The 25,890-nt window shown below is 54.0% G+C and overlaps 1 protein-coding gene across 2 annotated transcripts in view; it reads right to left on the bottom strand.

Annotated features, from left to right (window-relative positions):
- The window catches only part of MROH7 (maestro heat like repeat family member 7), a 49,770-nt gene that overhangs the window by 3,220 nt on the left and 20,660 nt on the right, over positions 1-25,890 (bottom strand). For both annotated transcript variants that reach the window (XM_077779804.1, XM_077779803.1), the window contains exons 7-19: positions 25,385-25,489; positions 25,039-25,174; positions 22,507-22,619; positions 21,994-22,170; positions 21,450-21,604; positions 19,194-19,332; positions 15,400-15,590; positions 11,403-11,540; positions 10,218-10,332; positions 5,977-6,117; positions 4,467-4,646; positions 3,739-3,894; positions 3,119-3,241 (exon numbers count right to left, since the gene is read on the bottom strand). In XM_077779804.1, the coding sequence (XP_077635930.1) occupies positions 3,119-3,241; positions 3,739-3,894; positions 4,467-4,646; positions 5,977-6,117; positions 10,218-10,332; positions 11,403-11,540; positions 15,400-15,590; positions 19,194-19,332; positions 21,450-21,604; positions 21,994-22,170; positions 22,507-22,619; positions 25,039-25,174; positions 25,385-25,489 (1,869 nt within the window). The remainder of the gene's footprint in view (positions 1-3,118; positions 3,242-3,738; positions 3,895-4,466; positions 4,647-5,976; positions 6,118-10,217; positions 10,333-11,402; positions 11,541-15,399; positions 15,591-19,193; positions 19,333-21,449; positions 21,605-21,993; positions 22,171-22,506; positions 22,620-25,038; positions 25,175-25,384; positions 25,490-25,890) is intronic.

Genomic DNA, 25,890 nt, shown 5'->3' with positions numbered 1-25,890 from the left:
TGCATCTGTTCTCAGCAGATTGCGACAATCGTTTCCATGGTCTTCCTGCCTTGGGTGTATCCTCTTCTAATTCACCCCCTGCTACAGCTCAAAGGAAAGTTCTAAAGATCAAAGTCAGTCTAGTGAGAATGGACATGGCGTGCAAGGGAGACGATAGATAAAGAGATAGGTTTGTTCAGGGTGAAGGATTCAAGTTACAGAGCAGTGAGGAATAAATTGGAGAGTTGGGAAGGTCTTAGAGCCAGACAGGAATAAGCCATACCTATGCATTAGAAAATAGGAAGCCAGCATCTATTCTTGATAGAGCAATGACAAAGCAACGTTTTGGGCAAAATAATCTGACAGTGGTGTTCAGGATGAGTTCGATCAAGTAGAAACTAGGGGGCAAGCATCTTGCTAAGAGGCTATTGAGAGATGAAGAAAAATCTAATATGATTACTCTCCTATTGACAATCTGCTCTGGGCCTGGCATCAAAGCCTTCACAATCATGCCCCTCAGCCTCAGTTTCCACCACTGCCCCCACCTGCTGTGTGCACTGTGCTTCAGTGCCAGAATGTGGCCTCGCTATCCCCAGATCTGTGCCTGGTCCTAGCGAGTGCTCCTGATTGGAATGCCCTTCCCTCTCCTCTTCATCTGATGAATCTTTCTCATCCCTTGAAGCTCATCTCAGAAGCCACTTCCTCCCTGAAGCCTTTCACGACCCTCAGACAGAGCTGCTCTCACCACTTGTCATGTGTCTGGGACCTATGACAGTGTGCAATGATTATTCATATCTACCTCCCCCACTGGGTCCAGATTTCCCTCAAGAGAAGGGGCCAGCTCTCTCGGCTCAGAGACCTCAGCACCCTGGACAAAGGTTGGTGTGGCCTAGATCCCAGGAAGTGTTGGATGAATGAATGAATGAATGAATGAATGAAAGGGTTACTGGTCCTTTCTTAAAGCTAAGGCTAGAAGTTGACCTTCACATCAGCAAACCTGTTGATGCTGTAAGAGCAAAAACAGAATCTTGAGGTACCTGGGTGACTCAGTTTGCTGAGCATCTGCCTCTTGATTTCAGCTTGGGTCATGATCCCAGGGTTGCGGGATGGAGCCCTGCTTTCAGGCTCTGTGCTAGGCGTGGAGCCTGCTAAAGATTCTCTCTGTCCCTCTCTGTCTCTGCCCTTCCCCTCCCAAATTAGATACATAAGTAAATCTACAAACAAAACAAAACGGAATCCAGAGGGGTCTAACACAGAGGTCACAAGCTGGCCGCCATAAGCCACAAGTCGCTGGCAAAGCAGTGGCCAGCACAGCGCTTTAAGTGAGCGAATTGATTGCTGACTAATGTCTTATAAAAATCTGGGTTTCTAGCTTTTCTAGTGAAACTGGAGGACCTGGCAAGAAGCCAGAGCACCCACTGGTGCTTTGAACAGCTCCCGGGCCCTCCAGGTTGCCGCCAGCCCCCACCGCTCCTGCTCACGATCATTCTCTGCCCGGGCACTGGTCGCGGTAGGTATCTGAACTAGCGCCCTGGCCAGACACCTCCTCCAGACCTCCTTCTTCCTCTGGTAAGTGACGGTAATAATAGTAGACACTGCATCGCAGAGGCTTTGAGCAGGACCAATAATGGTGGTGCCCAGCCCTTGTTGTAATCCCAGGAGCAGTCTGTTACTCTGCATGGTTTCTCTAGATTGGCATGGAGGGTGCTGGCCTGCCCTGCCCACACTGGTGTGAAGGATCTATTGCCCCAGCACTGCCTCCGCTGAAGGGAACTGCTGGCCCAAGGTCATGTCCCTTCCCAGGGTGGCTGGCGTCTGGTAACAAATGGGCACAGGGGTGTAAAACCCTGGCCCCTGGCCCCAGCTTGGGGAATCTCCCTGCAGTGTTGGTTGAGATCTCCCCCAAAGCTACGCTCCAGCTTGACCCCTCGTCCTGCCCCCGCCCTCCCTTCCGCAGGTGTTGATCCCAAGGGCGCACCCGAATAAACCTCCCGCGTGCTAATCTCTGTCTCAGAGTCTGAGTCCTGGGGAGCCTGGCCTGTGACAAGGGGGGAGGTAGATGGGACCAGATGGCAAAGCTTCCCAAATGTTGTGCAGCAGGACAGGGCTGCATCCCGCAGGGCGCGTTTACCGCGTGTTCCTGGCCTGCTCCTACCTCAGGACGCCCTCAGGTGTTACCTAGAAAGGGGGTTCTGTGGTTAAATAAGTTTGGGAAGGGGTGCCTGGCAGGCTCAGTCAGTAGAGCATCTGACTCTTGATCTCAGGGTTGTGAGTTCAAGCTCCATGTGGGGCATGGAACCTACTTAAAATAAATAACTAAATATCTCAGGGAAACCATGGCTCCCACCACCGTGAAAAACCTCAGCACAGAACATTCCAGAGCCTTTAATAACCTGATGGCATGGCAGCCCTCCAAGAGGAAGAGGAAGAGCAAGTGGAAGAGGCAGTGGTTCCCCCAACTTATTCACCTTAGAACCTCTTTTCTCCCCTCGGCAGTGTTGCTCGTCGGAATGGGTGTCACAGAGAATACACCCTGGCAATTGCTGATGCAGAAAAGGGAGCCAATGAAGCTCTTGAAGCAGGGGTATAATACAGACAGACTCGTGTTTGAACCAGACTGCTCTGGGGGCCCAAGTAGGGATGGGATCGGGAGAGAAAAGATTCAAGACCGAAAGAGCCAGGCGACGGCTGGACCCACAGCCCATCTGGGAGACATCCGTGTCTTGAACTAAGGGCAAGTACAGTGGGGGTGGGGAGGGAAAAAACGGCGATATTTAGGATATTAAAGGTCGATCCACTGTGGAAGGCAACAGACATGGAGTCGAGGATAATTCTAGGTTTCTACTCTGGGGATCTAGAGGGACAGAGCAGAACTGAAGTGGGAAGCAGGCCATGAGCTCAGGAGAGGCATGCTGAGCTTGAAGTGTCTGTGGTTCACCAGGGAGGTGTCTAGTAAGCCACCGGGGAGGGGCGCTAGAAGTGAGAAGCCAGACATGCAGATGCACGTTCAGAAGCCAAAACGTGTGGGCCGTGGTGGAACTGGCAGTCAGGATGCTGGTGCGAAAAGAAGGGAGAAGAGGAAAGAATTGCCCCCTCCAGCATGCTCGTCTGAAAACCACTTAGCCTTGAAAGCACTCACAAGGTACTTGCAGATTTTGGCCACCGTCTGCTGCTGGCTGTCCCAGGACTTCCGGCTATATGCTCTCTTTGGCAATTCCCATGCCATGAAGCAAGAACAGTGGAACAGGGTCTTCACACATTTCTGGGGACCAAGAGGAAGACAATGCTAGCGCTGGGGGAATTCTAGGACAGCCAGAACATAGCTCAGAAAAACAGTTTTGTGAAACGGACTTTTGGAAAATCAAATCCTATTTGAAACGTATGGTGCACAAGGTGCCTGGGTGGCTCAGCCAGTTAAGCATCCAACTTTGGCTCAGGTCATGATCTCACGGTGTGTGGGTTTGAGCCCCGCATCTGTGTTGACGGCTCAGAGCCTAGAGCCCGGCTTGGATTCTGTGTCTCCCTCTCTCTCTTCCCCTCCCTCACTTATGCTCTCTCTCTTAAAAATAAATAAACTTTAAAGTGGTTTTTAAATAAATAAAAGAACGGAGAAAAACACTTTGAAATGCACAGTGCGGTGGTTCGTTTTGAGGAGGAATTCTACCATGGTGCCTTTGGGAAATGGGCTGGTCCATGACAGACGGTTAGTGATTCTGGCTTGGTTTCCGGCCACAGGGCCCTGTGCCTACGCACACTCACCTGGCTCACCTTGGCGTTGCCCTCTTGCATGGTCAGCAGCAGGGGCACCAAGGTGCTGATCAGCTGCTCCTCTATGGCTGGGGTGTGGGGCGACCGCAGCCTCTGGACCACCTTGCCGTACAGGTTGATGCAGGAGGAGCGCACCTCCTCTCGAAACTGGAGCAGATCCGGAGGCTCAGGCTGGCTCCCTCCTCCAAGAGGCTCCCTGGGCCTCAGCCCCACATGGAGGCATCGGCCTTCCTTCCCCTCACTCTAGGGGGCCTCCAGGCACAAGAGGCCCGCAGACGGAAGAAAAGCGGAGGCCACCTGTGGGGTGCTGATCCGGGTCCAGCACCCCCTCACTGGAGCTTAGGTCCAGAGTTCTGCCCTCTCTCCCCAGCCAGGGCCCCCCACTAACCTAAAGGGTGCCTTAGTGCCAAGTGGAAAAACGTCCCCTTCTGCTGGAACCAATCAAAAAATGTGTCCCCTCTAGGTGGGCCAATTGCAACCAGGCAAATGTCTGGGGGGACTTGATTACAAAAGCACTCTGTCCGTGAGAACCCATTAGAGAAGCGACTTTCTCCGTGCAAACCACTTACAATCAGCGGGCCAGCTGGAACGAGGTGCCCCGCCCCCTGGGCTGACTCCGCTCGGCCCTGCCCCAGCGGGCCACTGGCAGCTGTTACAGCCCCCAGAGTGGTAGAGAGCCCCCCAGCCCTCTCCCCCTCCGCCCCCGGGGGACCCCTTACATCACTGAAGTGTGGGAGCAGGACATGCAGCATCTCCACGTAGACAGAGCTGTCGGCCAGCCTCCGGCCCCGCCTCTTGAAGATGGTCTTGAGGCTGTGGGCGGCCTCCACCACCAGCAGCCCGTCCATGCTCCTCAGGCCCTTCACCATCGAGGGCAGGAGGGCCTGGACCTTGGCAGTCTGTGGGGCAGGACCACCTCGGATGGGGGCTCCTACCTGGGCTGACAGGTGAGAGCCCCAGCCTCTGAGCCACTGAGATAAACTTGGTGGAGCAAGTAACCCCTCCAGGTTTTTGGTTATGCCATGCTGCCTGCCTGGAATGCCCTCCCTCAAACTCTCACTATCCCCAAAGTCCTCTGCATCCTCGCTGACTCCTTCCTGGATACCTCAGGCCCTTTGATGTCACCGCCTTGTTGGCACTGCATTGTTAGTTAGCTTTTTTTTTTTTTTAATATTTTTATTTATTTCTAGGAGAGAGAGAGAGAGAGAGAGACAGCATGAACAGGGGAGGGTCAGAGAGAGAGGGAGTCACAGACTGAAACAGGGTCCAGGCTCTGAGCTGGCAGTCAGCACAGAGCCCGACGCAGGGCCCGAACCCACGAACCGCGAGATCATGACCTAAGCGAAAGTCGGACGCTTAACCGACTAAGCCACCCAGGCGCCCCTAGTTAGCTTTGAGTCTACATTCTGTCCCCTCAGTCTTCTAGACCATGAGCTGTAACAGGGCCGGGTAGAGGAAAACAAAGCACTTTTTAAAATGCCAAGATGGGGGCGCCTGGGTGGCTCAGTCGGCTGAGCATCTGACTTCTGGTCATGATCTCCTGGTTGGTGAGTTTGAGCCCCGCATGGGGCTCTGTGTTGACAGCTCAGAGCCTGGAGCCTGCTTTGGATTCTGTGTCTCCCTCTCTCTCTGCCCCTCCCACACTTGTGCTCATGTGTGCACACTCTCTCTCTCCCCCAAAATAAATAAACATTTTATAAAAACGCTAAGATGCACCAACAATCTGGGACTCAGTTTCCTAATTTGTAAAATAGGAATAATTACTGCCAGCCCCAATCCCTCCTATACACAGGGCCTTCAGGGTCATTGAAAAATCTGGATTAGAAACTACTTCCGGGGCCCCTGGGTGGCTCAGTTGGTTAAGCATCCGACTCTTGAGTTCAGCTCTGGTCATGATCTCTAAGTTCAAGAAATCGAGCCCTCCATCAGGCTCTGTGCTGACAGTGAGGAACCTGCTCAGGGTTCTGTCTCTCCCTCTCGCTCTGCCCCCCACCTACTCACATGCCCTTGCTCTCAAAAATAAATAAACATTTTTTTAAAAAAGAAACTATTTCAAAAAGAATGAAGTGTACAGGGAATTTTTAAAAGCTATCGATCCACTTTACAGATGGGGCAACTGAGGCAGGGACATAAATGGGTTCCAGCATCCAAGCGTCCGTGATGGCCAAACTCCATTCTTCCTTGAGCTTGGGGCCTGGCTGGCCGAGCTCTCCCCTGACCCCTGCTCACCTTCTCAGTCCTGCGGGCCAGGATGATCAGGCCTCGGATGGACAGCACCTTCATGATCGGGTCCTGGTGGTTCAGGCCTTCAGCCATCCGCCCCAGAGAGTACTCCTCGGGGATCCGCCGCACTTGCTCCATCTGGAGGAGCTGCGGGAGTGACGGTGGTTACTCCCTGGGCCAAGGGGCAGGGCAGCCCCCCGTCTCCCCACGCACTGGAGTGCACACTGGATGACCAGGGGTGGAGCGTGGGACGTGAACAATTGCTATCTGGTCAGCGCCGTCCAAAGCAAGCTACATGCGTCAGTGTAAATTTTCTAGGAGCCACATTAAAAAGGCGAAGAAGAAAGTGACGTTGTTAATTTTAGTAATATATCTTATTCGACCCAATATATCCAAAGTATTATCATTTTGACATGTAATCAATATAAAAATTATTGATATGTTTTAGTCTCTAAAATTTTTTTGGAACCAGGTCAGAAACATGGTATGAATTTTAAACTTACAACGCATTTCGATTCAGACAGACACATTTCAGGGGCTGCCTCAGCCCTGCGTGGCTAGTGGCTATCGTATTAGACAGTGCCAGTCTAGTTAGTACCAGCCAATGGCTCCTGTCCCCACCCAGCTGTCAGTGTTGGTGACGCTAAACTCTGTCCTCTCTGCCTGGCTTCCCTCTGCCCACTGTCCTCAGTGAGTCCCCCTGCTCAGGATTTTAACTGCTCTCCTTAGGCATAGAACACTCCAGGCACCATCTCTAGCCTGCGGCGCTATCCAGAGCTTCTGACTTGGAAAACCAACAGTTTGCCAGACCTCAGCATCCAATGTCCATCAACACCTCATGGCCAGGCTGAACACGTCACTCTCCGGCTCAGAGCTGCCGTGCCCCCCGCTGACTTTCACCAGCGGGCCCTGCTTGTTCTGGGGTCTCATTCACGCCATGCCCATCCTATAGCTCACACTCTCACCACCAACCAGCTAAGCTAGCTAAGCTGCCCATTGCCTGTGGAATGACCCAGGCTGTTTGGTCCTTTCTGGGCTGGCAGGATGCCTTCTGCGAGCGTACCCACTTCCGCTCCAGCCCTTACTCACCTTGCATGGCTCCACCTAAAACTCGGCTAGCCCTTGAATCCATGTTTGACAATGTGCTCAGGTCGCATCTGGGTAGATTGCCCCCTTCTCTGGGCCCCTGAACAGGGAAACCCTAGTGCCCGTGTCTACGTATGCGTCTGTCTCCTGCACCCCTCTGCCCTCTGGGGCTTTCTTGAGAACACAGACTGAGAGCTTCTCCTTGGGTCCCTGTTACCTAGCACAAGCTCTGGGGTAGAGTATGTGCATAAGGAGCACTTGCGGTGCATGAGTTCATGTCCAACATGAAGTTCAGTTCTTCTCCTCCTTAGAACTACCCTTCCTCCTATGTTCCCATTGCTGCCTTTAGCAACCCCCCCCCCCCCCATTCTCCATTCCTAAGCCGGGCATCGCCCTCATCTCCTTCCTCTCTCCACCACCCTCCCACCTACAGCAGTTCAGTCTTCAGTTCCTGCCCGGTCATCCTCAAGAACACTTCTCCCATCCGTTCCCTGGCCTTACCTCTACTGAGACTATTGAGACCCTGTGTCTGGATGATGAAAAGAGAGAGCTGGGGACAGAGGCGGGGCAGTGGACCAGAGCGGGAGGAGGCGGGAACGGAGGGGCTCCACCCACCACCCGGCCTCCACCCATCCATGCAACTGATGCTCAGGCCTGCTCTGTACCAGGCTCAGGGCTACACACTAGAGACGCAGAGGAGAGAATTGATGATGATGATGATGATGATAGCAGCAATATAGCTGACTCACAGTGCTTCCTAGGTGCAAGCACTATTCTCAGAGCTTCACGTGAACTCATTTAATCCCCAGCAAAATCCTATGAGGTGGGCAACTTATTATCCCCATACTATAAGTGAGGAAACTGAGGCACAGGCGGGTCCTGGGACTTGCCAAGGTCACAGAGCTCCCCTGAGTTCACCTGCCATTGGGAGAAGCAAGCACACACATAGACAGTCACAGCATAGGTGGCTGGGGAAGCTGGGGAGGGACACATGAGCTACGTCAAGGTGCCACAGTGCACACGGTGGGCATGGCTCTGGCCAAGAGCAGCCACCTCTTCTGGGGAGGAGAAGGCCTGGGCTGAGGACATTGCCCCGGAGAGGAGGGCTGCTGCTCAGCGCTCCAGGGGAATGTTAAGAAAAGGGTAAGCCTAGCACCCCTGACCTTGTGGTGGACGTGGGAGCATCCCCTGAGGTCTGGCAGGGTGTGACCCCCACCACATCCCCCAAGAACCACAAGTGGCAGCCACGAACAGACTTAGAGACGAGTGGCTGGCCAGAAAGGAGGAGCCAGTCGGACAAATCTCATCGGAATCCTCCGGACTCCTTGAGCTGTGTGACCTTGAAGCACGCACCCACCTCACCTAAATGTGAGCCCCCAGGTCCTTATTTGCGGTGCTGCTGTGCAGGTCTTTGGGCGATGCGTGAAAGAGGTCAGCACAGCACTGGGAACACCTCGGTCCTCCAGAAACAGCACCTGACCTTTCCCTCACCGGCTGCATGAGGGAAATTTGAACTAGAACCCGGCAGAGCTGGGGCTCAACCCTAGGACTCCTGGCCCTAAGACCCAAGAGTGGGTCACACTCCCACAAGTGACCTTGTGGGTGCCTATAGGGCCAGGCCAAGTGTTCATTTGTCCACCTGGCAAACTTCACTCACCCGTCAAAGCCCAGCTCAGATGGCACCTCCTCCAGGAAGCCTTCCTTAACTTTTCAAGCAGAAAGTGGGCCTCCTGCCTCTGAACCCCACTGTACAGATCCTGATGATAGCACAGGCCCCAGCATGACAACCAGCAGGTCACAAGAGGTGGGAAGAGTGGCAGTAGGAGAGTGGACCTTTTACAAGTGTCCGTCGACAGATGAGTGGACAAAGGGTATGTACATATAAGGGGGTATTATTCAGCCTTAAAAAAGAATGAGATTCTGAGCCGTGTTAACAACATGGATGAACCTCAAAGACATAAATTTGAGTGAAATAAACCAGACACAGAGGACAAGTATTATATGATTCCACTTATGTGAAACGTACAATGGCAAGTGCATAGCACAAAGCAGGATGCTGGTTGCCAGGAGCCGGGGAGACAGAATGGGGGGGGGGGTCATGTTTAATGAACATAGTTTCAGTTTGGGACAGAAGCTGCACTTGGGAAGGGTGATAACAGTTCTGAGGAAGGTGCTGAGGGCTGCACAAGAATGTGACTGCACCTAATGCCCTGGTATGTACATTAAACACGGCTAAAAGGGTAACTTTTATGTATATTTTATCACAATTTTTTTAAACTAAAGAGAAGAATGAAGGGAGGGAGGGAGAGAGCGGGTTTGTGTTTGGGTCTGAATCCTGGATCTGCCACTCACGAGCTGTGTGGCCTTGGAAAATTTACTTAAATCTGTGCCTCAGTTTCCCCCTCTAAAATGGGGGATGAAAATCCTGCACCAGAGGATTGTCATGAGGATTAAATATATGTGTAAAACACTAAGAACATGTCTGGAAGATAGTAAGTGCTCAATAAATGTTAACTATTAAAAAAAGAAAGAAAGAAAACCATCTATCCTCTAATTAATTAATGTCAGCTATAATTGTTGGTGGGTGTCCTCTTCTGGGTCTGACCCTAACCAACCTGCTGATTCATCTCTCCCTAGTGCCCGCCACACATTCAATTCAGCTTAGATGTCACTTCTTCCAGGAAGTCCTCCCTGATCCTCCCCCCTACCACCACCTCAAGTCTCCTTCCTCCCACCACAGCCTAGATGGCCCCCATCATAGCACGGGTCACTCCATGGCACCCCATGTTATAATTACGGTGACCTCTGGCTTCCCTACCGTGCTGAAAATTCCTTGAGGGCTAGGCAGAGTCAATTTCATATTTGTACCTCCAACCTCACGGCTCTAGTCCGGTGCCGGGCACATGGCACTGCCCAGCAAAGGTTGGGGGTTGCCCGGGCATGAGAGGGGTCTGGGGAGAGTAGAATGGGGTGAAGGGGTGGAAAGAAGAGGACCAGAGGGAAACCCTACGAGGTCTTCGTATTCTAGAGCAATCATGCTCATGAAACTCCCGGTTGTTAAGTACTGTTTGCACAGGAGAAATGACTGGTGATGTGAATGGAGCTCTGTGCCCCCAGAGGCCGGGGAGGAGCCTCGCCTCGTGCCCACTGCCCCTGGGTACCTCCACGAAGAAGGCGGTGGCAGTGATCTTGTGCTTCTCGTCGCCTCGCTCCAGGAGCGGGATGAGCAGGTAGAGGATGCGGCAGAGCTCCTGGCAGGAGTAATGCACCATGGCCCTGGGGGTGAGGGGGGGCGAGCAGTCCCCTGAGGCTCTCCAGCCCAGGGGGCCTGCTGAGGGTGGGGGGGGTGTCTGGCCCTGACACTCCAAACCCTTTGCAAGTCAGGATTCCCCCCCCCCCCAACACACAGGATCTCAGAGGCCACCTAGTTTAATTGCTTTGTTTTACAGAGGGGGAAACCGAGGCCCAGAGTGGGAAAGCTTGCCCAAGGCCACAGAGCACACAGCCCTTTGCACGATGCCTACAGCACAGGAGGTGCTCCATAAATGCAACTGTATCCCAAGAGCCCCGGGGACCGCACCATCCTGGGCTCTCAGGGTGCAGGCTTAAAGAACAGACCTTTGTTGTAGGAGCCACAGGACCGAAATCGAGGGGCCCCTTCCCAGCCCCAGGCGAGGCTGTGCATGGTTGCCAGGGAAGATCCCTGGGCTGGGCCAGGAGGTCATCTCCCAGCATTGCCACCCCCTAGCTGTGTGACCTTTGATGCATAACTGTCCCTCTGCACCGTGGCATCCCGCTGTGCAAAGTGTGCACTGATAATCCCTGCCCACTGGTCAGCATAATGATGGTGCCAGCTAACCTGTGTTGCATTCTTGCCGTATACCAGGGGCTGTTCAGAGTACTTTACTTAACCCTCATCCTGGACCCTGGAGATGGGTCCTATTACTTCCACACTGCTGATGGGCAAACTGAGACACGGAGAGGGGAAGGAACTTGCCCTGGGACACACAGCGGGGAGGGAGGGAGCTGGGATTCAGACGCAGGCAGACTGACTCCAGGGCCCGCTCTGAACCACTGGCCATCCCACCAGTTCTGTATGAGTGTGGGCACCGAAGTCCCGAGGCCGTGAGAAGCGCGCTAAGTGCTCCGCAACTGCCGGGCGCTGGCACGGCCGCAGATGGCCTCCGCGGAGGCTGCGCCATTTTCCCCGTGTGCACTAGGCTCAGAATCAGGTGAGGGACCGAGGGCAGGGACTCGCCCAGACAGGGATGCGAAGCCACGTGTGTGCAAAGATGCTGGGGTCTCTGCCTCCCTGCACCCCCTGCCCCAGGCAGCCCCGGACTCACCTTGCCAGCAGGGACACTCCGCGGTGGTGGTTCTCAGCCTGTCCCATGAGCTCCCAGCCGCCCTGGTCCTCAAGGAAGGTGGCCTCGTACGAGCAGCCCACCCTCAGCAGCAGGGTTTTTACCACTTTGACCACCCAGCTGCCAAGACAAGGGGGCTGAGATCTCCCACACCCGCCCCTGCCCCCACAGGCCGGGCCTCCCGCCCTCTGCCTCTCCCACCGTCAGCTCCCATCTGGCCAGACCCGCTTCTCCCAGTCATGGCGACTGATGGCAGTCATTGGTGTGTACCCACAAGGAGAGGCTTTTTAAACATTATTATTAGCTCTGAGAAAGAGAGTAAACAGAAGCAAAATTCCCTTCCTTTCAGAAATGCTGCTTTATCTTCCCTTTTCTCCTGAGCCTCTTCCCTGGAGGGAGAGGTGGGGGCCAGGCCCCCCCAGCTGCCCCCAGGGTCCTGCCTCACCCATCCCCTCCCCTTCGCGCCCATGACCCGGCAGCGGCCTGCAGGACAGTCCTCTGCTCACCCGTCCAGTCGCTGTGCCGCCGAGGCCTTCACCCGCTCAGGGCACGTAAGGAGTCGTTCCCCAACCTGGATGCGCTGGAGAGGCCCCCCCACCCCCGGACACAGTGCCACCTCATTGCCCGTCGGGCCTCTCTACTCTTCCACCGCTTCCTCCATCAGGCTCCACATTTTAACAAAAAATGGCGCCACCCTTCTTCCTTCCTCCCCACTCCGCTCCAGGAGCCCCAAATAAGGTCTGTAACAAGGTGGAGGCGATGCTGCTAAGAGGAAGTCCGTGGATGGTGGCACGGCCCCTTTGTCTCCCCCAAACACCCCCTCTACAATCTTCACCTCCCTAGAAGGTTCTCAGCTTCTCCCAGCAAAGCGGAGCAAGAGTGGCCCTGACTCTGCAGTGGGGCGGGGGAGCCAACCACCGACACGGAGCTGCGACAAAGTGCGGGGCTGCCACAGGGCGCCACGTGGACTTCACGGGCGGACACGCCTCCTCCAGCTCAGGGAGGCCACACTCTGTCACTCGACAGGCAGTCGAGAGCTCCTCCACCATGTGCTCTTCTTCCCCCTCCTCCAGCGCCTCCCCTACTTTACTGTGATTTTGTCTGGCCCGGAGCCCACGGGCTTTCTGAGTGGGGGGGTGCCGGCCTCACGAGTACAGGGGAGTCAGGATCGGTACCCCACCCTGGCAGGTGGTGTCACGCTGCGATGCGTTCCTATTTGTCCTTACGACACACCTGCGGGGCGGGAATACTTGCCCCAGACTGTCAAGAGGTTGAAGTAGTTTGCCCACCGTACAAAGCCCAAGTGATGGAACCAGCACTCAAATCCAGGATGCTCTACCTTCAAGCCCAGCAACTCAACCGCTCTCCCTGGTCCCTCAACGTGTACCTCTCATTACACACGACAGAAGCCAAAAAGGAAAGACTGATGGGGGGCTCAGTAAGGGTCAGCATCCAACTCTTGACTTCCACTCAGGTCATGATCTCACAGTTCATGAGATGGAGCCCTGTGACGGGCTCGGCACTGACAGCATGGAGCCTGCTTGGGATTCTCTCTTTCCCTCTCTCTCTCTCTGCTCCCCCTCAACCCTTCTCAAAATAAATAGATAAACATTAGGGAGCCTGGGTGGCTCAGTCTGTTAAGCATCTAACTTCAGCTCACATCATGAGCTCATAGTTCGTGAGTGCAAGCCCTGCTTTCAGGTAAGCCCCACTTTTCTTTCTCTCTCTCTCTCCCTCTTTCTCTCTCTCTCTCTGCCCCTCATTCACTTGCATCCTTTCTAGCTCTCAAAAAAATTTTAATTCTTTTTTTTTTTTTTAATTTCTGGGAGAGAGAGAGAGACAGAGTGAGCAGGGGAGGGTCAGAGAGAGAGGGAGTGACAGACTCTGAAACAGGCTCCAGGCTCTGAGCTGGCAGTCAGCACACAGCCCGACGCGGGGCTTGAACCCACGAACTGCGAGATCATGACCTAAGCGAAAGTCAGGCGCTTAACCGACTAAGCCACCCGGCGCCCCTCAAAAAAATTTTTTTTATAAACATAAAAAAAAGACTGATAAACTCAACTACACACAAATGTAAACCTTCAGAATGGCAAACAACCAAGAAATAGTTGCAGGTCAAGTGACAAACTGAATACAAGTGACAAAGACTTAGTGTCCTTAGTATATAAAACGCTCTTACAAGAAAAATCCCCGGCAGTCCTATATAAAATTGGGTGAACACCACTCACAGAAGAGGAGACACAATGGCATTTCTCCCTCAACCTCATTCACAATAAGAGGAATGCAAATGAAAATCACAGCCCTTCCTCCAACTTTCAGATAGGCAGAGATAAAAACACCTGTTCCATTGTGTCAGCAAAGGCGTGGGAGCCCGTCACTCTCCCACACTAGTGGACCTAGTGCGTTCTGCGGGGGGCCGTTTGGCAAACTGGGGGCCGCAGGGGGTGCTCCCATCTCCCCCTTCATCACTCACTGCCCGAGGACACTTTCCACCGGGTAGCCCTGTTCCAGCTCGAGATTTACAGGCAGAGACCCTTGGACACGCCCATTCTGCCTGCAGGAATTCGTCCTATGTGTATAGTCACACGTGCGCCTGAAGACGTGCACCCTAGCTCACCACAGCGCTGTGTGTTAAGTGCAAAGGGCTGCAACGTACCTAAGTCAAGAGGATCCTGGTTGAATTATGGTACATTGAAATTGCACTCACAGGGATATTATGCAGCGGTTAAAAACAATGAGGCTCTAGGGGCGCCTGGGTGGCTCAGTCGGTTAAGCATCCAACTTTGGCTTAGGTCATGATCTCACAGCTCGTGGGATCGAGCCCCGCATTGGGCTCTGTGCTGACAGCCAGCTCAGAGCCTGGAGCCTGTTTCAGATTCTGTGTCTCCCTCTCTTTCTGACCCTCCCCTGCTCATGCTCTCTCTCTCTCCCTCTCTCAGAAATAAATAAAACACTAAAAAAAAAATAATAATGAGGCTCTAGATGTATGGTCGCCAAGATATAGAAGATACTCCAAGCAACAATGTCTAACTGTAAAGTATGCTACTGTTGGTATAAAAATAGAAATGTAAATGTGTGCTTATGAAAGGGCCTGGTTTTCCTGGGGAGGGTCACTGGGTAAGGAGAGGAAAGGAGACTCACTTTCAATGTCTTTTGAGATTTTTACCCATGGGCATATATTACCTATACCGGTTAATAATTAAAAATAAGATGGTGGGGGTTCCTGAGGGGCTCAGTCGGTTAAGCATCTGACATCGGCTCCGTTCATGATCTTTTGGATCATGAGTTCAAGCCCCGCATCGGGCTCTCTGCTGTCAGCCCAGAGCCTGCTTGGGATCCTCTGTCCCCATTTCTCTCTGCCCCTCCCCTACTTGCACGTGGGCTTGCTCTATCAAAAATAAACAAACATTTTTAAAAGTACTAGATTGGGGCGCCTGGGTGGCTCAGTCAGTTAAGCGTCGACTTCAGCTCAGGTCATGCTCTTATGGTTCATGGGTTCAAGCCCCGCGTCGGGCTCTGTGCTGAAAGCCAGCTCAGAGCCTGGAGCCTGTTTCAGATTCTGTATCTCCCTCTCTCTCTGACCCTCCCCTGCTCATGCTGTCTCTCTCTCCCTCTCTCAGAAACAAATAAAACATAAAAAAATAAATTAAAAAAGTACTAGATTAAAAAATAAAAAATAAAATGGTGGGCCATGGATACAAATCTAACACAGATAATATCTCTAGAGGGCGGGGAGGAAAAATGAAATCGTGAGCTCCCTGGGGTAAGGCCGATTCCTTGCTATCGTCCAGCACCAGGCGGAGCCTGACACACACGTCCCAGCAGGTGCTCCCAATAGTTGTTTGATAAATCGCTGGCGCCCATAAACGTGTGCTTCTGTTTTCTCTTTTAGTCCCAAAGCTACTTCCTATTGAGTAGACTGCCCTGATGGTTCTCAAAAGGGCCCCAGCTGGGTGGCTCTCCCCGCCGTGGGACATACCGCACGGGTACGAAGACCGACGGCTGGACGTCCTTCTTGGCGTCCTTGCGCAAAGCCATGTGGTCAGGCAGGTTGAGGCCGATGTGGTAGTGGACTTGAATGAGCAGCGCCAGGAGCAGCTGGGGGTAGATGCGCCTCACGCGGCCCACGCAGCTGTTGACTGACAGGAGCTCGCACAGCCCGCTGGCTGCCTGGGGGTGGAGAGGAGGCTGGCTGCAGGCTCCAGGTAGGCGCCCCGGCCGCTTCTCTAGCAAGTTGGGGCTGGATCTCTGCTCTTCTCTGGCTCAAACTTGGAGAGCCCAGCGGCACCTGGGGGACTCAGTCAGTTAGGCTTCCGACTCTTGGTTTTGGCTCAGGTCATGATCTCACAGGTCGTGATCTCACAGTTCACGAGTTCTAGCCCCACGTCGGGCTCTGCGCCGACAGTGTGGAGCCTGCTTGGGATTCTCTCTCTCCCTTTCTCTGCCCCTCCCCTGCTTGCTCTGTCTCTCTCTCAAAAAATAAATTAAAGGGGCGCCTGGGTGGCTTAGTCGGTTGGGCGTCCGACTTTCGCTCAGGTCATGATCTCGCGGTTCGTGGGTTCGAGCCCCGCGTCGGGCTCTGCGCCGACAGTGTGGAGCCTGCTTGGGATTCTCTCTGGCCCTTTCTCTGCCCCTCCCCCGCTTGCTCTGTCTCTCTCTCAAAAAATAAATTAAAAAAAAATTTTTTTTTTAATTGGGAGAGCCCAGCTCTCTATACCCACTACCGCATCCCAACTCCTGGCTCTCTGGGTGAGCTCTACGCTAGAACAATAGCCTGCCTCCTTGATGTTGACACAGCCCTGGAAGAATCAGGTAGAGGGATTCTCTCCCACCTTCATCAGGTGGAGTCTTTGTTTTAATGTTTATTTATTTTTGAGAGAGAGACAGACAGAGCATGAGCGGGGACGGGCAGAGAGAGGAGGAGACACACAATCCGAAGCAGGGTCCAGGCTCTCAGCTGTCAGCACAGAGCCCAACGCGGGGCTCAAGCCCACAAACCGTGAGATCATGACCTGAGCGGAAGTCAGACGCTTAACTGACTGAGCCGCCCAGGCGCCCCTGTCAGGTGGAGTCTTAATCCTATTGTGCAGGTGAGGAGACAAACTCAGAGGGGAGAAGGCACTTACCCATGGTTACCCAGCAGCCCTTGGGAGCAGAGCTGGGACTGAAACCCAGGCTTTCAGACACCAGCTACAGCATGCCCTGCCCCTTCCCCCTTCACAACACAGGCACAGAGACCGTGATGGGGCACCGATTGCCCTTCACTTTGGGCCATTAAACCAGGCCACTCTCACTGGCTCCCCTGGTGCCCAGCAACCAAGAGAAATAAATCCCAGCCTTGAGTGGGAGCCAGGGAAGCCCAGTCCTGGACTCTGTCACTCCATCCCTACTGACCACGCCCTGGCCCCTTCCATCCACGACTCCCCACACCAGCCCTTCAAGGTCCCGGAAACTTGGCTTTGTTGGTATTTGGCCCACGATGCTCCCTGGGACCTGACGGGCGCTCACCTTCCAACTTCTCCACCTGCCATCCAGTCTGGTCCTGGCCTGGGCTCACCTCCCACTAAGCCCGCTAAGGCCTCTCTAACTGGCAGGAGACCAGTGCAGGGGTGAGGGGAGGTGGCAGGCTGGGGCCACACGATTGGCTGGCTCATTGTGGTCCCACCACTCCCTGGCCCTCTTTGGGCCTGAGGTTCACTCATCTGTGTGAAGATGAAGAAGTGAGGTCTCTGGTCCTCTTCCCGCCAGCCTCACAGGTGGTAGAGAGTGAATGAGGGGACGGGTGGGAAAGAAGACTTCTTTACGAAGACGTGGCCACGATCCGTGCCCCCATGCAGCCGGCCCAAGGGAAGAGCATTGGACTGTGAAGCGACAGAGCCCGTGGCGTGTCCCCAGGGAAATAAGTGACACAAGGAAGGCTGGGTGAAGACCATGATTGGCAGTTATCTGTACTTCACAGCTTAGGAAGCCCTTTCACACACACTATTTCACTCTTCTGAACAGGTAAGATAGACAAGGCAGGAGCTATCACTGCCCACTTTACAGATCTAAATACCAAGGCTAGAGAGGGTCATACAGTGAGGCAGCGGCAGAGCTAAGACAAGCCTCTTGGACCCAAACCCTTTCCATTTTTCAGTAGACTAAAGATCATGATTATCTCCAAAAACGTGGTCAGCAGCATGAGGAAAAGTCTCTATGACAGGCTATAGGGCTCTGCTCTGGGCTCGATCTTGCTCAAATTGTTTATCAGCACCGTAAGATAAAAATTAGTCCTGACTGCGTCTATGCTCAAACTGTGCTTGAACAAAAGGCACAGATGAGCGACTCAGGATTATGCTAACACACAATGATTGAGAGAGGAGAGGATGAATCACCAAACCAGGGACGGAATGGGTGTGTTCCTGCCTTATTCAGAGAACTCAGTGCTGGGGGAGAGAGGTGAAGAGACACAGGATTCAGAGGTAGGAGGTCTGGATCTGAGCCCTGGCCCCACCACCCACTAGCTCTGTGACCTTGGCTAAGACCTGGGATGTAACTAAGCAAAAGTGTCCTCCTCTATTAAGGGTTAATGCCACCCACTCCTCCACCCACCGTGTCTTTGCCTCTCTCCACCAGCATGTCTTGTTCTCTGCTGAATCCCCAGAATTTATGAGTGTGCCTGGCACATAGTAGGTGCTCAATTAATGTTGCTGAATAGCTGAATCAGTTCAACAAATTTTTTAAGTGTCTACTATGCACCAGTATACGTTAGATATTAGGGATATCACGGTGAGCAAAACAGATTCAGGCACTGAATTCATGCATCTCACATATTACTCAAATGACCCCACACACTATTGTCAAATCACAACAAGGGTAAACTCCCCCAAGATAAAGTATGTGAAGCAAAGTATAACATGCACAGATTTGATCATGTCAGGGAGATAAGAGAGGGCTTCCCTGAGGAAGTGATGCTAGAGTCGAGAGCTGGGGGATGAGTAGAAGTTAGGTTAGTGGAAAGAAGTTCAGGAGAGAGACAGCATGTGCAAAGGCCCTGTGACAGAGCTAGCATAGTTTGTATGAACTTCTGACATAGAACAAGGTTGGACTTGAGTAAGAGGGACCACAGAGTGCGGTAAGGCTGGCAAAGGGTGCAGGGCCTCAAGCACAGGTAGGAACACTGTGTTATTTTAAAGGGCAATGGGAAGCCGTTGAGGGGATGGAGAAGAGCAGGTGTGCATTTTCAAAGATTTTTTTTGGCTGCAGTACAGATTGGAGGAGCTGCAGTGGAAGCAGGGAAATGAGCAGGGGTATTATCCGGCTGGCTAGGACCAAGGTGCCCGTGGTGGAGGCCGAGAGACATCTATCCTTTCACCCAGGCACCTCCCTGCCGTCACATTGCCCTCTGTGTTCCCAGGGCCGAGCTCTGAGCCTGGCAGCCACCTTCCCGGCCACCGCAGGGAGCAGACGTTATCATTTCCACTTACAGATGCAGAGACTGAGCCTTGGAGTGGTGAAGTGATTTGCTCAGGTCACAAACACTAACTCAGCAAAGCCGGAGCTCAGACTCAGGTCTGGGTTTCCCGGATCACTGGGTTTCCTCCTCCCTGTCAGCAGCAGCATGGGGCCGTCCAGCGGGCCACAGACAAGAGCCTGGAGATGGGCTTGCCCGAGCCGCACAACTAGTTCCCGACCGAGGGGGACCCTAGAAGCTGGGTGTGCTGAGCTGGGCGGGGGGGAGGAGGGAAGAGCCCGGGACCTGGCAGTCATGGGGTGGGCGAGGTGCGCCCTCACCGCTAGCGGCACGATGGAGGCCCGGCCCTTCTTGGTGAAGGGCTTCTCCTTCAGGCTGGTCAGGAGCAGATCCAGCAGGTCTCGGACATCACAGCTGGGCTTGCGCAGTATCAGCTGCCTCCACATCTCTGCACCGTTGCTGGGGGTCAGGGGTTGGGAGATGGTCAGTGGGGGCCAGTGCCAGCACCCAGCCTCCCAGCAGTTTGGGGAAGAAGAGAAGACGCCTTCAAAATGGCATCTATGGGTGCACCAGTGAGGAATGGTCCAGAAAACACTCTCTAAGAGGCAGAGGGTCTAACAATTATTGCAAACCCTATTTCCCATATTGTGTCAGGTGCTTTATACACAATTTATTCAGCAAATGTGGAGTATCTGCTGTACGCCAGGCACTAAGCAAACCTCTGGGCCTATAGATGTGAACAGGATATTCAAGACGTTCAAGGTCACTGAATTCTCAAACAACCTTCAAGGTGGGTTGTTATTCTCCTTTTACGGAGGGGAGTTGAGGCTCAGAGAGGTGAAATCACCAGCCCAAGACTACACAGCTAATGAGCTGCAGAGTCAGGAAGTGAACAGCCTTCAAAACCTGGGATCATTCCTCTTTGCCAGGGGGCCCCTCAGGGCCTGGACCTTGCACGTGTGTCACAGAATCTCAAGAAGTGCTGACTCCTGGTCCTTAAAAGCCAGTACTCCCTGCAGAGGAGAGCATCTGGGCCAGCGGGCACCGGCCTGTGGGCGCTCCTATCGTGGGGTGCTGAAAGCACTGACCGGCCAGTGCAGTAACGGGTTAACAGAACCCTTTTCCCCTTCCACATGAGCATTTGAACCTTCCGTTAACTTTCCAGCTCTGTTCCCCTGGAAACGCGATAAAGATAGTATGTCAACTATGTTGCTAGGCAACGTTGCTTATAGTAAAAATGACCCAACTGGTAAATTGCATCTGGGCTGGGAGGAACTGTAAATTAACTGTAAGAACCGATGAGGACGCTATAGCATTGAGCTTCCCAGGGTGCGGTGACTCTTGGGACTGGGCTCGCCCCGGGGGGACCCCAGAAGCCAAGTCTATAGAGCTTTTATGAGAGATAAAAGAGGCCCCAGCCATCTAAGCGAGGGCAGCTCCTATACCTTTCACCTGGGAGGCCCAAGAGACCCGGCTCTTAAGCCCAGAGTGAAGACTAGAGAGAGAAATGTGAGGCCCCAGGGCACACGATGCAAGGAGGCCCTCTCTCTCGGGCTCCTGCAAGTGCAGGTGTGGCGCCGGAGAGCCAGGCTGCCCTGAATTTTGTCCCAATGCTGTCCGGCCTGCTGCAAGGACTCCTGGGAAGAGGAGCCCCTGACACTGCTCTGTACTATATCCTGAGCAAATCTGATGTCAGGCATGGCCCCACCAGTCTTAGGAGTCTGAAGGTTTAGTGATTTCAAGAATCTGGAGGTGGGGGGTGGCCAAAAAGGGTTCAATTCTTCCAGGTGGGAGGAGGGGGCTGTGTCACCTTGGCCCTTACCTTCCCAACTGATCCCCTGGCCTCTGTGAGTGGCACCAACTGACCCTACTAGATACACCTCATCACACAGCCCTGCACAAGTCTGCCTCTGCGCTCAAACAAGCATCTTAAGGTGCAGGCCACACAACGTGCTGCCTTGCTCTGTTCACTCAAACGTGTGGGAGTGTTTCCTGGACTGGGAACGTGTGGAGTTTGTCCCTGGCCACAGTCCCCTCTGCCCATCAGGCCACCTGCACCGTCCAGCCCAGGGCAGGCACTTAGCTCAGCTGGCTGCATTGCTTGTCACAACCAGCCCTCCGGGGTGGGAATTCTGCAGGGAGTACTTCCCGCTTTCACATCTGGGGGAAAACTGAAGTCCAGAGTGGGCAAGTAAACCCCCCTAGACCACACAGCAGCTGGAGGCAGAGTCAGGACCCACACTCGAGCCTCCTTTCTACAGCACCCCGAGAGCGCTGGGCTTGGAATGGGTCAACTCTGAGTTTAGGTCCTCAGCTTGTTGCTTGCTCAGTGGGTGCCGAGGATGAGAAACTTTCCCTTAGTTTGCTTATCTGTAGAATGGGGTTGTTGTACTAAGGAAAGAGGTGTAAGCGTCCTGAGCTGAATGGTTGTCAGAAGTGCCACAGATCTTATGGAAAAGGGACGAGCTGGGAGGGTGAGGGCCTTCTCTGGGCAGAAGGACAGGTTCCCCGCCCAGAACGGGGGCTGCTCCAACCCTCTGGGCTGTGGTGGCGGGAAGCCCTCAGTCGGTCAGTACCTGTCCAGCGGGAGGGGACACGTGAGCAGGGCCACAACCACCTCGGTCATGAAGGAGCTGGCCAGGAGGGAGACAGGCAGCAGGGCCACCTCGCGGGCCCGTGGCTCCTGGATGTGGTTCAGCTGCATGTAGATGCCCTGCATGATTTCTGGGATCTGGGCACAGCCGGGGGCAGCCGTGAGCAGGCGGGTGGCCAGTTGGAGAAGCCCCAAGGCAGGCGTGGGGAGAGCAGGGAGACCGGAGGAGGAAGGAAGTCGAGGTGACAGGGGAGAGGGAGAGAGAGAGATGGGGAGAGAGGAGGGAAGAGCACACCTCCTCCTTCCCTGGGAGACAGCCCTCCCCACCCCCACCAGATCAGTGAGTGAGTTCTTCCTCATCTGCAAGGGGAGGCACCTAGAACTCACCACCACCACCACCCCTCCCCTGCCCCGGTGCCTTGGGGTTCCAGCACCCCCCATCCTGCCACTGCCAGATGGCCGGTCCCAAGGGATGAGCGGGCCTGCGGGGTCTCCCTGCCCAGCCCCTGCCCGCAGGGGGGCCTTACCACCTCCAGCACCCGGTGGTGGTACCACTCCAGCACCGAGCTGAGCGTGACCTCCGAGGCCAGCTGCATCATCTCCCCCGAGTCCTTCCCCCGGGCTTCAGAGCTGCCTTTCAAGCCCTCCAGGGCTGCGAGCAGCAGGTCCTTCACCTGCTGGGGTCCCAGGAAGTCTCCAAACTCCTGAAACAGGCACAGAGATACTGACACCCATGGACAGGCCCCTAGCGAGGCACACAGAAGTCAGCAGGCAGGCCACGCATACTTCGCTCGTCTGTGGGTGCCCATCCCTTTGGGGAGGAGCTACCAAAGCAGGGGCGACGTGGCCCCTGCCCCCAGACCAGGGTAGCATGCTTCTGGGCACAGACCAGAGGGGTAGGGGCACTCAGGGTGGGCCCAGGTGGTTGGGGAAGGCCTCCTTAAAGAGGACTTGAGCCTGGAAAGCGGGAAGGTGGGGAGAAGGCACTGGGGCGGGCTGATCCCAGCAGGGCCCGGGGCTCATGGGCAGCAGGCAGTCACCGCAATCACACGCAGAATATTCTGGCATGGGCTGACAGGGTTGTAGGGCCCCAGGAATCGCTTGTTGCTCTCATACAGCTCCTTCTTATTGGTCTCTTCCTTATCTCTGGCTCCTGCAAGAAGAAGGCCTTCTCAGTGAGGCCCCACCACACTATTTTTTTTAAAACATTTTATTAAACATAGACGTAAGAAGTACACAAATCACAGGTAATCAGCTTGGTACATTTTTTTTTTTTAAACCAAGAGTTGGATGCTTTTTTTTTTTTTAATGTTTTATTTATTTCTAGGAGAGAGAGAGAGACAGCGTGAGCAAGGGAGGGTCAGAGAGAGAGGGAGTCACAGACTGAAACAGGCTCCAGGCTCTGAGCTGGCAGTCAGCACAGAGCCCGACGCGGGGCCCGAACCCACGAACTGTGAGATCATGACCTGAGCGAAAGTCGGGCACTTAACCGACTAAGCCACCCAGGCGCCCCCAGCTTGGTACATTTTTATGTAGTGAATACATCCATGTAAGCCAGCACCCAGGTCAAGAATCAGATTGTGATCAGCACCCTGGAAGCACCTCTCTGCTCCCCTTTCGGTCCCCTGTCCCCTCCCCTAGCCAGGGTGACCACTATCCTGACTCCTAAACCCAGAGGTTAGATGTCTCGCTGTTGGACTTGATGCTGTACGTTCTCCTTTGTGTCTGGCTTTCACGCAACATCATGTGGGTGAGATTCATCCACGCCGTGCAGGTAGCATTTGCACCTTGGTTCGTGGTGCTGTGTCATTTTCTGTGGTGTGAAGACGCTGCCATTTCTTTCTCTCTCCTACTTCTGGTGGACATTAGGGTCGCTTCCAGCTTTAGTGCTACCATGAACATTCTGGTATGTCTAGTCCGTGTCTTTTGGGGAATGCATGCACACGTTTGTTAGGCATACAGCTAGGGGTGGATTTGCTGGGCCCTAGGGTGGATCTGGGTTCAGCTTCTGGGGGTGCTGACGAATGGTGTCCCAGCAGGGACCAAACACGTGCCCACAGGCAGCGCATGAGAGGCCCCGTGGCTCCACGTCCCCCTGTGGGCTGTGTGTCTCGTGTTTGCTGCCCTGATGGGCGTGGAGTGGTACCCCTTCTAAACTGCGGACCTCCGACCCTGCCGTTCCCACTCTCCCTTTTCTGCTTTTTTCCCTTTAGCGCCCATCACTGTCTGACTTCACGCATTGCTTGTTTATTTCATCCATTGTTTCCTGACAACAAGAAGGTATGTGCAGCAGGGAGGATCATTTATCGTCACTGCTGTTTTCAGTGTCTAGAATAGACTCCGCATGTGGTGTCTTCATATCTTTTGTTGAAGGAAATGTATTTCAGACTCGTCTCCTAAGGCCTTACGTGCCGGGCCTCAGTCCTACTTGGATTCCCCCAGGGTATGCAAGACACGGACAGTAGAAAGGGCCATCAAGGCAGAAAGATTACATGGACCAAATGTGTGGGTTGTCTGTAAAGGGAAGAAGCTTGACACCTGGAATCAGACAGACCTACGTTCAAAGCCAAGCTTTGCTGCTGGCTACACTCAGTGGGCCTGGACAAACCACTTCACCCTTGAGAATCTAACAGTGTGGGTCTGGGGTCATCAGAGGAAATACAAGATACCCAGTTAAATGTGATTTCAGACTGCCCGGTCACTCTCCCTCCAGAGCCAGGAAAGTTGAAACAACATGCCAAAGTCCCTTGGCCAAGGTTGGGACTGCAGAGAAAGGGAGGAGGCAGGTAACGGCTGAGACTGCACGCCCCTAGGTTCGAGGCCAGCTGGGTACCTGTGTCAGCCCATTTCACGTCACCAGCTCCCTAAAGCTGGACCCAGCGTTGTTCTCCCACCTACAGGTCTTAGCTACTCCAGACGCTAACGAGGGACCTGTCCTTTGTTCATTCATTCAATAAAAGACTCACCGAGCACCCACCCTGTGCCCAGTCCCAGGGCTGGATGTTTGGGATGCAGTGGTGAATTATGACACAGCCTTGCCTGCTTTCAGCACATTAGGGCTATTACACCCGTGGGTGCATGGTGCCATTATAGGGACGTGTGAATGAGAGTCACAAACTGCACTTGGGCGCCTGGGTGGCCCAGTCGGTTGAGTGCCAGACTCTTGATTTCAGCTCAGGTCATGATTCCAGAGTTTTGGGATGGAGCCCCGCATTGGGTTCTGGACGGAGAGTGGAGCCTCCTTAAGATTCTCTTTACTCCTTCTACCCCTCCCCCACTCATTTTCTCTCTCTCAAAAAATTTTTTAATAAAAATAATTGTTAAAAATTACACTGGAAGGGTGAGGAGGGGCTCAGATAGAAGGACTGCTTAAATCAAAATACGTTTGTTGGTAGCCTTTCTCCTCTGGTTCTGTGGGGACTGAGGCTTCATACCAGCTTCTGCAGACACCATCGGACCCTGTGCTGGTCTCCTCCATGCTCTACCAGTGCCTTGCTGCCAGGTCTCCCATAGATTCCCAGGCTGAGCACTTGCTCAGAAGCCTTGCCCCAGAGGCACGCCAAAGAGCTTACGTTTTTGGAGCTCCAGGATGGTGTAGAGGATGACGATGCCTTCCAGGGCTTTCCGGCCAATCTCCTCATCAGGATCTCCGATGCGAAGGATGAGCCTCCCCAGCAGAAGCCCCAGCGCCGGGAACCCCGGGGACATCTGTGTGTGTTATAACTTTAGAAACTGAGTCTTGTAGGTTCAATAATACTATACAGTAGATAGTGAACAGAGCTGGATGGTCTGGCCCTGAGAGCAGAGTCCTCTGAAGATGATAAGGGTCACCTGGGAATCTCTGGATGGATGCATCAGCTCCCTTAGAGCCGGGGAGATTCTCCCTATAAGGGTCCTCCCCTCCCAGGGGCCACTCACAAAGAAAGGCAGGGTCAGAAGCGTGTGGTTCAACACAGAGACATTGCTGTTCACAGCCCGTGCTCGCTCATGGGCCTTCCCGGAGTTCATCCAGGGCCCCAGGGGCTGTGAGGACAAGGGTGAGACTCAGAGCTACAGGCTGGAGGCCAGCCTCTGCTGCCTCGGCGGGCAGCAGGAAGCTTCCAGGAAGGGGCACAAAGGGAACCGTCCACTGCCCTCCTCCTCCTGGAGCGAAGGGAGACACGGGGCCCAGAAGCTGAGGACGAGACTGGAAGACCAGAGGGAGGACGAGCCAGTGGGGAGAGAGGTGAATGGTGGAGAGTCACGATAGCAGAGAGACACAGGGATGAGGGTGGAGAAGGCAAAGCTTTAGGGGCAGCTAGAACACGAACACGGGGATAGGGAGAGAGTGACGGAGAAGGAGTTTGGAGAAGGGCCGGTACGAGGGACAGGGAGGCAGAACACTGGCACAAGATGACACCCAGACCTCAAACCACTCCTTCTGG

Source organism: Crocuta crocuta, unplaced genomic scaffold, assembly GCF_008692635.1.
Source record: "Crocuta crocuta isolate KB4526 unplaced genomic scaffold, BGI_CrCroc_1.0 scaffold168, whole genome shotgun sequence".
Lineage (NCBI taxonomy): Eukaryota > Metazoa > Chordata > Mammalia > Carnivora > Hyaenidae > Crocuta > Crocuta crocuta.
The sequence above is the reverse complement of the archived record's forward strand: the minus strand, read 5'-3'. Positions and strand labels throughout refer to the sequence as shown.